This window comes from Fusarium coffeatum (genome assembly GCF_003316985.1).
Source record: "Fusarium coffeatum strain FIESC_28 chromosome Unknown BRIP53273_contig_109, whole genome shotgun sequence".
Taxonomy (NCBI): Eukaryota; Fungi; Ascomycota; class Sordariomycetes; order Hypocreales; family Nectriaceae; genus Fusarium; species Fusarium coffeatum.
The window spans coordinates 1-11,807 of record NW_022157902.1 but is presented as its reverse complement, the minus strand read 5'-3'; the positions used below and the strand labels follow the sequence as shown (position 1 = coordinate 11,807).

The window sequence follows — 11,807 nt, the reverse complement described above, 5'->3', positions numbered from 1 at the left end:
AAAAAAAAAAAAAAACAATCACCATAGCCATTCCATATAGCGCCACCATTATGCGAAATAAAATGAACAGAATAGTTCGATAACCAAAAACGCTTGCATAGGGTAGGGTCGTTGCCGCTATAGAGAAGCTCATCTAGGTTGGCTTGACGGCCATAAATGTTCTTGTTCTTATAGGAGTGCCATGCCGATAGATGTAATACCAAGAACCAGTGATAGAACTACAACACCAGGAGTCATAGGCGAAGGAGCGCCGGCATTGATATCAGGAACGGTAGTCTTGGGAGCAGGAGGATCCCAAGTGATTGTAGGTCCGTTACCCTTCTCGGTCGCCGTCTTGGAAGCGGCCTGTTTCTCTCTTGTGTTGGACTCGGTGTCAGTCTCGGATTTGTCGCTCTTGGGGTCCTTGCCGTTCTTTCCAGTGGCAGTGGCGGTGGCAGTGGCCTCATCTGTCGCGTCTGCAGTGTTGGACTCATCGGTGGTGGTCTCGGAAGGCTTGTCATCGGTGGCCTTGGCCTTCTCAGCAGCGGTGGTAGACTCCTCTTCCTTTGCAGCGATGACTCCGGTGAGGAGCATAGCAAGAGGGAGGACGTGCTTTGAGAAACGCATGGTGTCGGCAAATCGTCAAGAGTCGTTGAAGATGGATGGAACGGACGAGGCGAGCGAGGAAATAGGGGATGTTGCCGAGACAACGAACGACTGCAGAGAAGAAATAGAAGTCGAGCAAGTTCCAACTGTCGAAGAAGACAAACGAAAGACAGTAGACGAAGTTGGTAAAGTCGACAAAACCAAAAACGAGAGTAGAAGAAATTAGGTAGGTAGGTAGGTAGTTAGGGAGGGAGGATCAAAGATGGAAGATGGACCCGTAGAAAAGAGAAACCAGACAAGGGGGACAAGCGGACAAGGGAACAACAAGTCGGTTAAGCCTTTTATTTTTCCTACGCTAAAAGTTATGCACCTATATTTGGTAACTACAGGGTCCGCTAGCGATGGCCCACACCCGATCCTGGGGTACAGGTACAGTACAGTACAGTACAATTTCTAGGTACCTACCTACTTCAGTGCCTAGGTAGGTAGGTAGGTAGTTCTCGTTCTGTCCGATGGATGCTACGATACATCCATATTGGATTCAAGGATGCGATGCGATGCCATGTAATGACGGTGATGGAGAGAAATTCCCAGTAGGTGTAGGTTCTCACGAGACCCAGATTCATCACTACTAAAGTCCAAAAGATACAGCCTCTTAGTGAGCTGGAGCAACAAGTACGGATCCATTAGATATGTGTCAAATCTCGTATTGATTATGCACGCACAACATAACACCACTTTACTTTGAGCCAGCTGACGTACGCTGCCTCAACTATTCTCCCTCAAAGAGGCAGGGACACAATATCCATAGGTGCTCAGATATCGCATCATAGACGTTCTCTCATACACAGTCCCAGGTATCATTCCATCAACAGTCTCTCTCCCTTGCCAGTTGTAAGACACCCCAGCAACATGACCCTAAATCATGATTGGTTGGTAGCCCCTGAACACGTACGCTCTTGAGGCTCTGCCCAGTGAGTGATCCAACTACAATCCTGTAACGTTAAACAGTAGACTCGGTACCTAATAAGGAACTCTGCTCTCTACAGTATATAATGGATGTCTAGATCTATCGTATTTCAACGCTCGCTTAAGTTGTTAATGCCCCTCCTATTTCCTCACTGCCACACCTCATTTTTCATACCTCATAATATCAGCACTTATCCTTCTCTTTACCCAGGACCGCCCTCTAAACCGTGAACCTATAACGAGGGCTCTCATCTCCAAGCTCAGCCAGCTCGTCCTCTCCCATTCCTCGATACTTCTCGTCAACGTAGCCTGCTTGTCTTCGCTCGTTCTCTCGTCGATACCACCACCACATGAACCCATAGATCACAGTACCAAGCGCAACCATGCTGAGCGTCACAGCGTGACCCTTGATGTATCGAGGTCTGTCCGAAGCGGGACTGTTGTCATGGTCAGAAGAAGTCCGGTGATTGTTAGATATAGGCACTCACTAGATGAACGCAGACATGATGCCTGCCGCATTGCCCCATGTCAGCTGCATGCCTGTACCCGTGGTGCGCTTTCCATAACGAGGTGAATTTGTGGGCAACTAATAGAATCAGTTCAAATACTCCTGCCACAAAGTTGTTGCTATAACTTACCCATGCCAATGGCAAACCCACAACCACGTACAAACCTCCAGCGACGAGGAAGCAGCCGAAGTAGTGTGCACCAGAAGAAATATCTGCCAGGAGAACAGCATAGCCCACACAGCTGATGAGTCCAAAAATCACGCAAAAGAGTCCACGGCGCTGCAGCTTGTCCGAAAGGAATGCTGTAGACATGTATGCCGCGGCACCGAGGAAGTAACAGGGCACGGTAAGGAGTTGTGTTTCTGCAACTGTCCAGTCGCCGAGATCTTTGATGATAGTCGGCAGAAAAGTAGAGAATCCTACGCATGCGTCAGAACAAGTTTCAGAAGCTGGGTGACACATCCAAACTCACCGTACAACATAGTGTCGACTCCAAACTGGGCAACACAAAACGCCCATACCTTCCAGTCCTTGAAAGCGCACATCATGTCCTTCTTGCTGAACTCCCGACTCGACGCCGTGTTTCCGTACTCGCGCGCATGTCTCAAGCGCATGAGAGCCTTTTCATTGTCGTCGAGAAAGTACGCCGTATCAGCATCGTTGGGCAGCACAAAATAAGTGACAACACCGATCAAGAAGCTGGGGATTCCTTCAATAATCATGATCCAGCGCCAGCCGCTCATACCGCGCACTCCGTCCATGTGGCCAATTCCGTACGCAAGTAAGCCACCGAGAGCGCCGGCGACTGCAGCGCTGACGAAAAGGTAGCCCACACGGAGAGCGAGTTCTCTCTTGGTGTAGAAGAATGTGAGATACACCGTCAAGCCGGGGAAAAGGCCGGCTTCCACGGCGCCGAGAAGCAAACGACAGGCAATCAGAGAGCCGTATGAGTTCACGAGACCGGTGAGTGTAGCGATAATACCCCATGCAGTAGCAATGAAAGCAATCCATCGGCGCGGAGTGAAGAGTTTCAATACCAGGTTAGATGGAACTTCGAAGAGCAGGTATGTGACAAAGAGGATAGACACAGCGACCTGGAACTGATTCGATGAGAGCCCTAGGTCTTCCTCAAGGCCGTATAGTCGAGCATTACCGATATTGACTCTATCGGTTGCGAGTTAGCCATAGAAATCTTTTCCTTCAACGAATTCCATCATGAAACGAACCTGTCTAAGAAACTGAAAAGATAGAGAACCATGATGAGAGGTATGATGTAAAAGTCCAATTTGGCAACAAGTCTCTTCTCATCAGTCGCCGAGTTAGGATCACACTCATCGTTAAGACTGTGACGCCTTGGTGTAGTATCTTGGCCGCCGTCCTTGGAGGCCATAGTGGTTGATAATTAATGGAAGTTTTCTAGCGGGGTGGTAAGTAAAGTATTTTTCAACAAGGATGCAATCACTGTCTAGGTACTATACCCAGGGAAGACTCACGGTTCGGACTCGACTTTTCACCTCTTTCAATTTATCCTCCTTGTGATAGTGAAGGAAAAAGGAACCAATCTCTGTTTAAAGAGAACAGAGGCGACGAACAAATAGGTCTCGGACGAGCGCGACACGGGATAAAAGACCGCGCCACTTGCGACAACCGTCTTGGTAAGGGAAAAATAACTAGGCTAAGCTTGGCGCATAAGAAAGAGGGAAAGAAAGAGAAAAAAAAAAGACACAAGTCGAAAGAGTCTAGAAACAAAAAAGTATCAGAAGGTTTCGAGCTGTCCAGGATTGCCGAGATTTCCCTTTTGTAATGATAAAAAGGTCTCCGCTAAATCAGCTCATCCGAAACTTGTCCGGTAGCACAAAAAGAGTTTATCTTATTTTATTATTCTCTGAGGGATACAGACTACAGACTACAGAACAGCACTGTGACTTTGAATGCTGCAATAATAGGCTAGTAGTTAGGTGAGTGTTGATGTGGGACGGCGATCATATCCAGGAATTTAACTACTCGTTACTGTACTCGAAACCTTGAGAATTGTAAGTAGCCCGTCTATGATACTGTCTGTATTCAGTCAGGATAGCAGTGGCAAAACTTGGGTCAACATTAGGCCGTAATGATCAGAAAGAAAGATAGCCGAGTCTATCTACCTAGACTGCACTCAAGGAATTCTTGTTGCTCAGACACTCGAGTTCACGATCAACTACTGTATGTCTCGTCTCCCTCATGTTCGTTCTTCTGGTACAGTACAGTCAGTACCTAGGTACCTAATGCACGACATCAAGTGGCGCCACCGATAACGGACGTTTTTACTCAACAGTCCAAGTCCAGTACTGTTAGATTAATCAGCACAGACGGGTAAACGTATGACAAGTTCAACGTCGACAATGCTCATCTGCTGAGTGACGTTGAACGACGTTAAAGTTAATCAGCAAAACTCAAAGTACCTAGGTTAGGTAGCCAGCATCTTATCCCACCGCGACGGAACTTGGGTATCATTGTGTCGCGTAGTAGCAGACAATTCAAATCTAAGCTTCCATTGTAACGTAACGGAGCATAAGCATAATTTAACCAACAACAAATAAACATCTCACAGAATCATCTTACAGAGCCCCAAAACTGCAGAATTGTTTCATTTTTCAATATCTATCTATAATCAATCCCCTCGGATCCCGCAAGACTGTCCCACCAGTGCCTGATGGTAGCAATAGAAGATACACAACGTCATGCAATCAATGGAAGAAATCATCTCCTGCTCTCGTCCGCTTAACCAACATCATAACGCAAGGAAAAAGTAAATGGGTTTACAATATGTACAGTATCTGACATTAATTAATCCCCTCCTCTAGCTTTCATGGGGAGTATCATCAACCATCTTCAAGTTTTTCTTCTCACCATCCATTTCCCTGCCAGTGACCCCTATGCTGGACACCCGGCACCATCTTCATTTACCGGTAGGGTTGCGCCGGCATCTCATAAACATTCTCAGGTGGTGCTGAACCGCGAGCGCTTGCGACCTGGTTTCCATCGATCTCAGCAGCATCATTTTGATGCCACTTGGTAGCAGCGCTGTCGCTTGCAAGCTCTGCTGTGTTGGCGGGGCTGTACATCTCGGCAGCGTTGTTGTGCGGCGAGTGTCCAGCAGGGTGAGCGTAGTTGTTCTCAGGGGTGACGGCTGAGAAGGCCTGGTCGCTGCCGGCAGTGCGGGAGTAGTTGGTCTCGGGGCTAACGGCCATGTAGCTACGTCCGAACTGCTGGGGCTTGGCGAATCCAGCACGCCCGTCACCGAGAGCAGTACCGCGGTAGCCCTCGGACTGGGTAGTGTTGCGGCTAGGAGCAAGAGTAGAGGTGGCAGCGGGGGAAGTCTGGGACATGTGGGGGTTGGTACCGACAGCGGCAGCAGCGCCGCCGCCGCCTCGGCCACCGACAGGAACCTCAGATGCACCAAAGACATCGTCGTATTCAGCCTTGTTCTTAGCATTGCGACGCTTACGAAGGCAGAAGTAAATTAGACCTCCAATAATAAGAAGGCCACCAACACCAGCGCCAGCACCGATACCAGCCTTGGCGCCGGTAGAGAGCCCGCCATCATCGTTGCTGTTGCTACTGTTGTTGCTATCATCAGAGCTGGCGCCGCCGGTACCAGCAGGGCCATACTCTCCTGAAGGAGCAACAGTCGCTGTGCGAACAACTCCAGTCGTCACTCTAGTAGAGGTAATAACAACGGTGCTCGTAGTAGTGATGGTGGTGCTAGCACCTTCCTGTGCGGTCTTGGTAAGGGTCTTGGTGACCTTGGTTTGACTGCTGATGGTAGAGATGACGGTTCGGGCGATAGTGTTGAAGACGGTAGTGCCGGAATCATCACCCTCGGTAACAGTAACGGTCTCGGTGGTAGTGGCACGCTTGTGAAGGCCTCGTCGGAAGGCACGGAGACCGTACTGATCACCACGGATTTCGATGTGGAAGTCGTGAGGAACAGAAGAAACAGTAGGCGCGGCAGGAGCGACGAGTTCAGCGCCGCCGATAGTTCGGGGAGCTAGGTCAAGAGCACGCTTCTCGTTGGCCCACTGGGTAGAAGTCACAAATTCCGTCTCGGTCGCAGTCTCGGCGTCGCTGCTAGTAACAGTCTTGGTCTCGAAAACGGTAGAGGTAACAACAACAGTGGAGGTGATGTGTTTCATCACAGTAGTCGCGCGGCTCACAGTCTTGGCGTCGGAATCCGTTACAGTAACCGTCTTTGTGACGGTAACATCCTCAGCTGAGGTCGTAGAGTCGGTAGTGTCATCAGTTGTTGGATCAGCAGCAGTGGTGGCATCGTCAGTGGGTTCGGCGGCGGTGGTAGGGTCGGCAGCAGTGGTCGCGGCATCGTCAGTTGGCGAAGGGTCGGCATCAGCAGTAGATGCGGGAGAGGAATCGGTCGAGGGCGCGGCGGCGGCAGAGCTGTCGGAGCCAGTGTCTTGACGACCAACAAGCTTGGTGGCTTCAACGCCGAGGAGCATGCCCAGAAGCAAGAACTTTCTCAACTGCATATTGAAGGGTCGGAGTTATCGATTCAACTAAAGCAGGTAGGCGGTATCGCGAATATGGTCTGGGCTATTGGACGAAGTGTACCCAGAAGGGTTCGGCTCTAAGAAAGACAAATCCAATGAGAGGAAAAAACAGCGACCGTCTCAGATTAAAAGGTCTCTGATAGGGAGTCGTCAAACAGAGAGCAGAAGTAGGTTGTCACTACTTGTCTCTGGCTTGTGCGATGTGGATAAGGAGTACGCGGCAGTCAGGAACGAATGCGCGTGAAGCGATGACTAGGACAAAAATAAAGGAAACGTAGGAATAAAAATTGGAATAAAGGAAAAAAGAAGCTGTATGTGAACGAGTGTGAGAAATGGTAGGGGGGTTTAGTAGGAGATACAAGCAGTTTTCTAATGAACAACTCCTCGTTCGTGTGTTGGGGTGAGATGGGAAAAGGGAACGGAACGAAGGACGGATGAAGAAGACTGATGGGAGGCGTAGCAAACAGACTTGAGTGTGAGTGAGCAAGAGCAACCTTTGGAAGGAATGGCGCGGGAAGAGCGGATTTGACCGGCCAGCGAACGAACCCGACAGCGAGTGACCACCAGTGGAGGTCTGGGTTAGCGGCCAGCAGCCAGCACACTACTGTACCTAGGTACAGTACCTACCTACAGTACACTGCACTAGAAAAAAATTGCTGCAAGTGAGTGCCCGCTTGTACGGGGAACGGACTTTTAGGGTGTAAAGTAGAGGATACTTTGTGGCAAAGTAGCTCTGGCCCTGCACACATGGCAGGAACTCAATGCGATGGGGAGTGTTTATTGGAGGAGATGGGGTTGAACACGAGACGAGGGGACCTAGGCCAAGCATTGTGACAGTCGGTACCTATCCACCAAACCTGAGAGGCCGTAGAACAAGTCGAGTTCTATGCAGTGATCAAGTGTTTATTCTACAGTACAATCACAATGTGCAACGGAGGCAGCCTCATCTTTGTACTCTTATGCTCCCGTCTTGATTGCCATCCATGTTCATGTATCACTGCTTTTCGTTTGCTGAGCCGGGGCCGGGATGGCATCCATCGGATCGGATGGATGTATCTGTACATTCGAAGCTGACGAACCGAGGACTAGACCCCTGATCAGTCTTCCGAGAACAGACTAGCCCGATTGTCATTGCGCTGCGCCTCGACTCTTTTGAGATTGCTACTGTTCTATTTACGAGGTTATACCTGCAAGGTAAGTACTGTCGACTCTTGTCTCATCGGTGTTGCTGTTCCTTCTCCTGCTGATCGTCGTTGATCCTTTGCAGAGCAAGGCAAAACGTGACAGATGCCCAGAAATGATAGTCAAGACATGTCAAAATTTTATTCAGACTGCCACGAACACGTCCAAGGCACGTCTGCCCTGCCCTCTTGTCACTTAGGTATGGTGGCCCCCTAGTTCTACCTTAGTAGCTCAGATGCAGACATCCATCAGGGAAGTGGCGTCGAGTGCTAAAGAGAAAGAAGAAGAAGAAAAGAAAAAGGCGTTGAAACGTTGCCGAAAGATGTTTTTTTCTTTTCCCAGTATCATTCACGTCTGAGATGATGTATGTACGGATCCAATGAATACATACTATTTTCAATTTCCCATTAATGACATCAGTTTGTCAATGGTCAAATGATGCTCGTATCTCAATTAGACGAGACGAGACGAGGTCATGCTCTCATGGCTCCAGCTGTCTGGCCGACGCCGACAGGACCTTTATGATCCATTAGCGGGACTGGTCGGGGCATTGACTCCAGGGCGGTTTAGCTTGGAGGGTCGAGCCCCGAAATGGGCACCTGCGATTAATTTGTTTCCTTCTAATTTCTGCTGGGCTGAATAATAATAATAACAATAAAATATCCTGAGATTGCACCCATTGCTTTATAAAACAATAGACTCGATAATGTTAGAATTCCCCTCCATTGTCAAAATCACCTACCTACTACTCTCTACCCTAGGTAGTAGGTACTAATCAAGATCTGCAGGGTCTTCTCCAAGCCCCATCCATACCAAGCAATCAATACATACAGTACCTAAGGTAGCCAAGACAGATACATAACTTACAGTACACGAGAAATTCACTTCACTACAGACTACCGAGATTAGTCTCTATCTACCAGATGATTAATTCTCGTCAAAAGACAAGATTTCGCTTTCGCATGTCCATATCTCTGTCCCTCTCAGACTCACTTGGATGGTTGCATCGGGCTCACCGTAAGCACCAATGCAATGCATCCAACGCTATGTATATGTATGTTATGCTATACATTATCATTGGAATAGTCCAAGCAACATCCATGCCTATTAAAAGCCATTCCCGTCTCTATATCGGTAACACCCTTTCTTGGCTTCTCACTCATCAGCCACTTGCTGCACTTCAACACGTTGTCAAGTGGTGAGACATGCACATATCATGATCAGCCCAGTCCAGTCCAGTCCAGTCCAGCCGTTGGGGGTTATTTTGGACTCTCTACCCGTAGACCCTGCTTGCATGATCGTGGCGTGCCTAGAATTGATTGGCTTTTCGTGTCCTTGTCGAAAGTGGCTCTTGAATCATTCAACAACCAAGATCCAAGGCTCAGCTTGTAGGACTCACCATCCATGATCATAAGACGCAGCTATAAGTTACTTTCCATTCATATGAAACGTTTCAAGATGTGCTCTCGTCTGCGTAAAGTTGGTTGCTGTCCAACGTCAGCACTCCAAGTAGTCGGTACTTTATCTATGCCCTGGTAAGAGATTATAGAGTTTTCAACGAGGCTGGTAACATTCCTCAGCTCGATCTACAAGTCAATGGTCAAGATCGCTTAACTAGCAACGTTGCTGAACATGTCAGAAAAATGTTTTCAGCGTATTGATTGTTTCTACTGTATTAAAATGATAACTCCAACAAGACCACACACTCATATCATGAGTGGCCCCTCTAGAAAGTCTACTCCAATGTTGCTTCGCTGTTATTACAAACTCAACTATTCCCCCAAGTTTAAACTAAACGATCGTCATAAACACACAGTGCTTAGAAGTTCTCCTTGCCCCAAACAAAAGAGAATCTGCATCAACATTAGCCAATGGTTTACACGCGATAGAATTCGTAGACTTACCCAGGCTCAGTGTACTTGTTACAATATGTATGCAGCGAACTTCCCAGACCCTTGGGGCCACAAAAGAACACACCTGCTTCAGCAGGGCTGTGCAGCTTCCTGATACCTCTAAAGATCATGTCCCAGTTGGGTCGACCAAAGTTGGTCGGGCTGCGCAGACCAGTGATGGTATCCTTGTCGGCGTTGGCGTCGTTGATCATAATGTTTGTTGCATCGTCGGCCTTAATCTTGGCTGTGAGATAGGTGTGAATCTCAATGCGATGGTCCAGATCCTGAGCTTCAACTGCGAGAAGCAGCGAGCGGAACCACTCGAAGGAGTCAAAATCACGGCAAATCCAGAAGAAATAGACCTTGGACAACCGTGTCTTCTTCTGAGGATAGTTCATCCGGTACCAGATGGACTTGAGAATAGAGGCGAACGGTGTCACACCAATACCGGCACCGACAAGGACGGAGACCTCATACTTGAAGACATCCTCTGAAGCAGAACCAAAGGGACCGTCAACATATACTCGGGGGAGAACACGACGGATAGCTGGGTCGATCTCAGAGTCACGACCAGTAAGGCCAACAACCTTACTAGCATCGCCAGTATCCTTCTTCTTGCTCCAATCACAACCCAGAGACTTGGCGAACTCCTTGGTGAAGTCACCAACGCAACGCATGTGCACAGAGATGTAGTCCTCCTCGGGGGCACTGGTTAAAGTGAAAGGGTGGTACTGCCAGAGTGACACGGCAGGACAGCAAAGGAAGATGTACTGACCAGCGCGAGTCTTTGTGTGTTCCTTCTTCATCTGGATCTCGCAGACGTTGCTGGGGTGCTGAATAACCTTGGTGATGTATGTCCTGTGACGGCCTCGGACCTCACGAGCAATGCGTTCGGCCAGGTAGCAGAAGCCACTGTACATCCAGTACTGCCAGAAGACTCCAATAGCTGACGATCCAATACTGGTACAGAAGGGAGCGACATCAGGCTGAATCATGCAGAAAGCTCCATGGATAGACCAGAAGAAGAAGAAAACGATGAACATATGGTGAGTGTACCAGAAACGCTCGAAATTTGCGCGACGAGGCTTCTCCATTGAGGTAAGAACCATGCCCATCAATGCAATCAGCATCACATAACCCGTCCATCCTGGACCGGACACAAAATTGGCAACTAGCCATCCGTAAATTCCAAGGTTGTACTTGATGGCGACCTGGGCGAAGTTGTTCCAGTGAGCAATAGTGTGAACCCAGGACCAGAAGACGATGGACCAGGCTGTGACGATATGGAAGGTGATGTTCTTGTCGAACTGGAGAATTCCGTTGAGAGGCGTCTGGCGGAGCAGAGAGATGAGAGTTCGACACACGGGGAAAAGAATGATTCCGACATCGACGTGAAGAACCAGCGCTGCTGAACGAGCAATGACGAAAGTGAATCCAAAGGTCTTGCGTGATGATTCAAGACTTTCCTTTTGGGCGTAGTGGACGCATGCGAAAGAGAAGATGAGGGCATGTAGAAGCATAAAGACAAAGACAAAGCTTGGGATAATGAGTCAGCACTATATGAAATCGAGGTATGCGCTACATGACTTACAATCTTCGGTAACCCTCGTTGATCATCCAGCGATCAAACTTTTCTCTTGACGATAGTTCTTGTTGCTTCTCCTGGGTCATCTCACCCGACAGAAGCATGCGTGTTAGAGGCGACCATCGTGCCCGTTCCGACGGTTTCTCGGCCCAATCCTGCATTTGGTAGCTCATTTGAGCGAGGCGAAGTGGTTAAATTGAATCAACCACTGAATCAAATCGGATCAGAATCGTGTTGTTGCTTGTTTTCTCCTTCTTCTCTTCGTAAAGTCTTGTTGCGATGCGTCGAATATTGAGCCTCCTCTTCCTATCCTGGTCCAACTATAATAAATTCCCAGCGATTGTGTCGATATTCAGAACCAGCTGAACAGGTGAGTAGGCGAATAGATACCGATCGGACGATAAAATGTTTTTCTCAAGAGTATGAACAAGAAGCGAAGAAGTGATGCTGTCTAGAGCCTGAAGATTAAAGAAACATAGATGGATATCATCACAGCCCAAGCAAAGGAAAAGAATGAATAAGAGAGAGAGAGAGAGAGAGA

The 11,807-nt window shown here is 48.5% G+C and overlaps 4 protein-coding genes across 4 annotated transcripts; all 4 read right to left on the bottom strand.

The window, feature by feature from the left end:
* Nucleotides 1-168: 168 nt before the first annotated feature.
* FIESC28_05019 (uncharacterized protein) lies at nt 169-606 on the bottom strand (the record flags this gene model as incomplete). Its single annotated transcript, XM_031159166.1, has 1 exon — nt 169-606. One exon carries the CDS (start codon nt 604-606, stop codon nt 169-171), a length of 438 nt encoding a protein of 145 aa, XP_031016778.1.
* A 1,168-nt stretch (nt 607-1,774) lies between these two features.
* Nucleotides 1,775-3,453, bottom strand: FIESC28_05018 (uncharacterized protein; the record flags this gene model as incomplete). The annotated part of the gene is made up of 5 exons (XM_031159165.1): nt 1,775-1,991; nt 2,043-2,140; nt 2,193-2,482; nt 2,536-3,227; nt 3,290-3,453. 5 exons carry the CDS (start codon nt 3,451-3,453, stop codon nt 1,775-1,777), a joined length of 1,461 nt encoding a protein of 486 aa, XP_031016777.1.
* A 1,552-nt stretch (nt 3,454-5,005) lies between these two features.
* On the bottom strand, nt 5,006-6,586 carry FIESC28_05017 (uncharacterized protein; the record flags this gene model as incomplete). The annotated part of the gene is made up of 1 exon (XM_031159164.1): nt 5,006-6,586. One exon carries the CDS (start codon nt 6,584-6,586, stop codon nt 5,006-5,008), a length of 1,581 nt encoding a protein of 526 aa, XP_031016776.1.
* Nucleotides 6,587-9,608: 3,022 nt separating this feature from the next.
* On the bottom strand, nt 9,609-11,439 carry FIESC28_05016 (uncharacterized protein; the record flags this gene model as incomplete). Its single annotated transcript, XM_031159163.1, has 3 exons — nt 9,609-9,642; nt 9,694-11,217; nt 11,273-11,439. The coding sequence occupies 3 exons, from the start codon at nt 11,437-11,439 to the stop codon at nt 9,609-9,611; spliced, it is 1,725 nt and encodes a 574-aa protein (XP_031016775.1).
* Between the last annotated feature and the right edge of the window lie 368 nt (nt 11,440-11,807).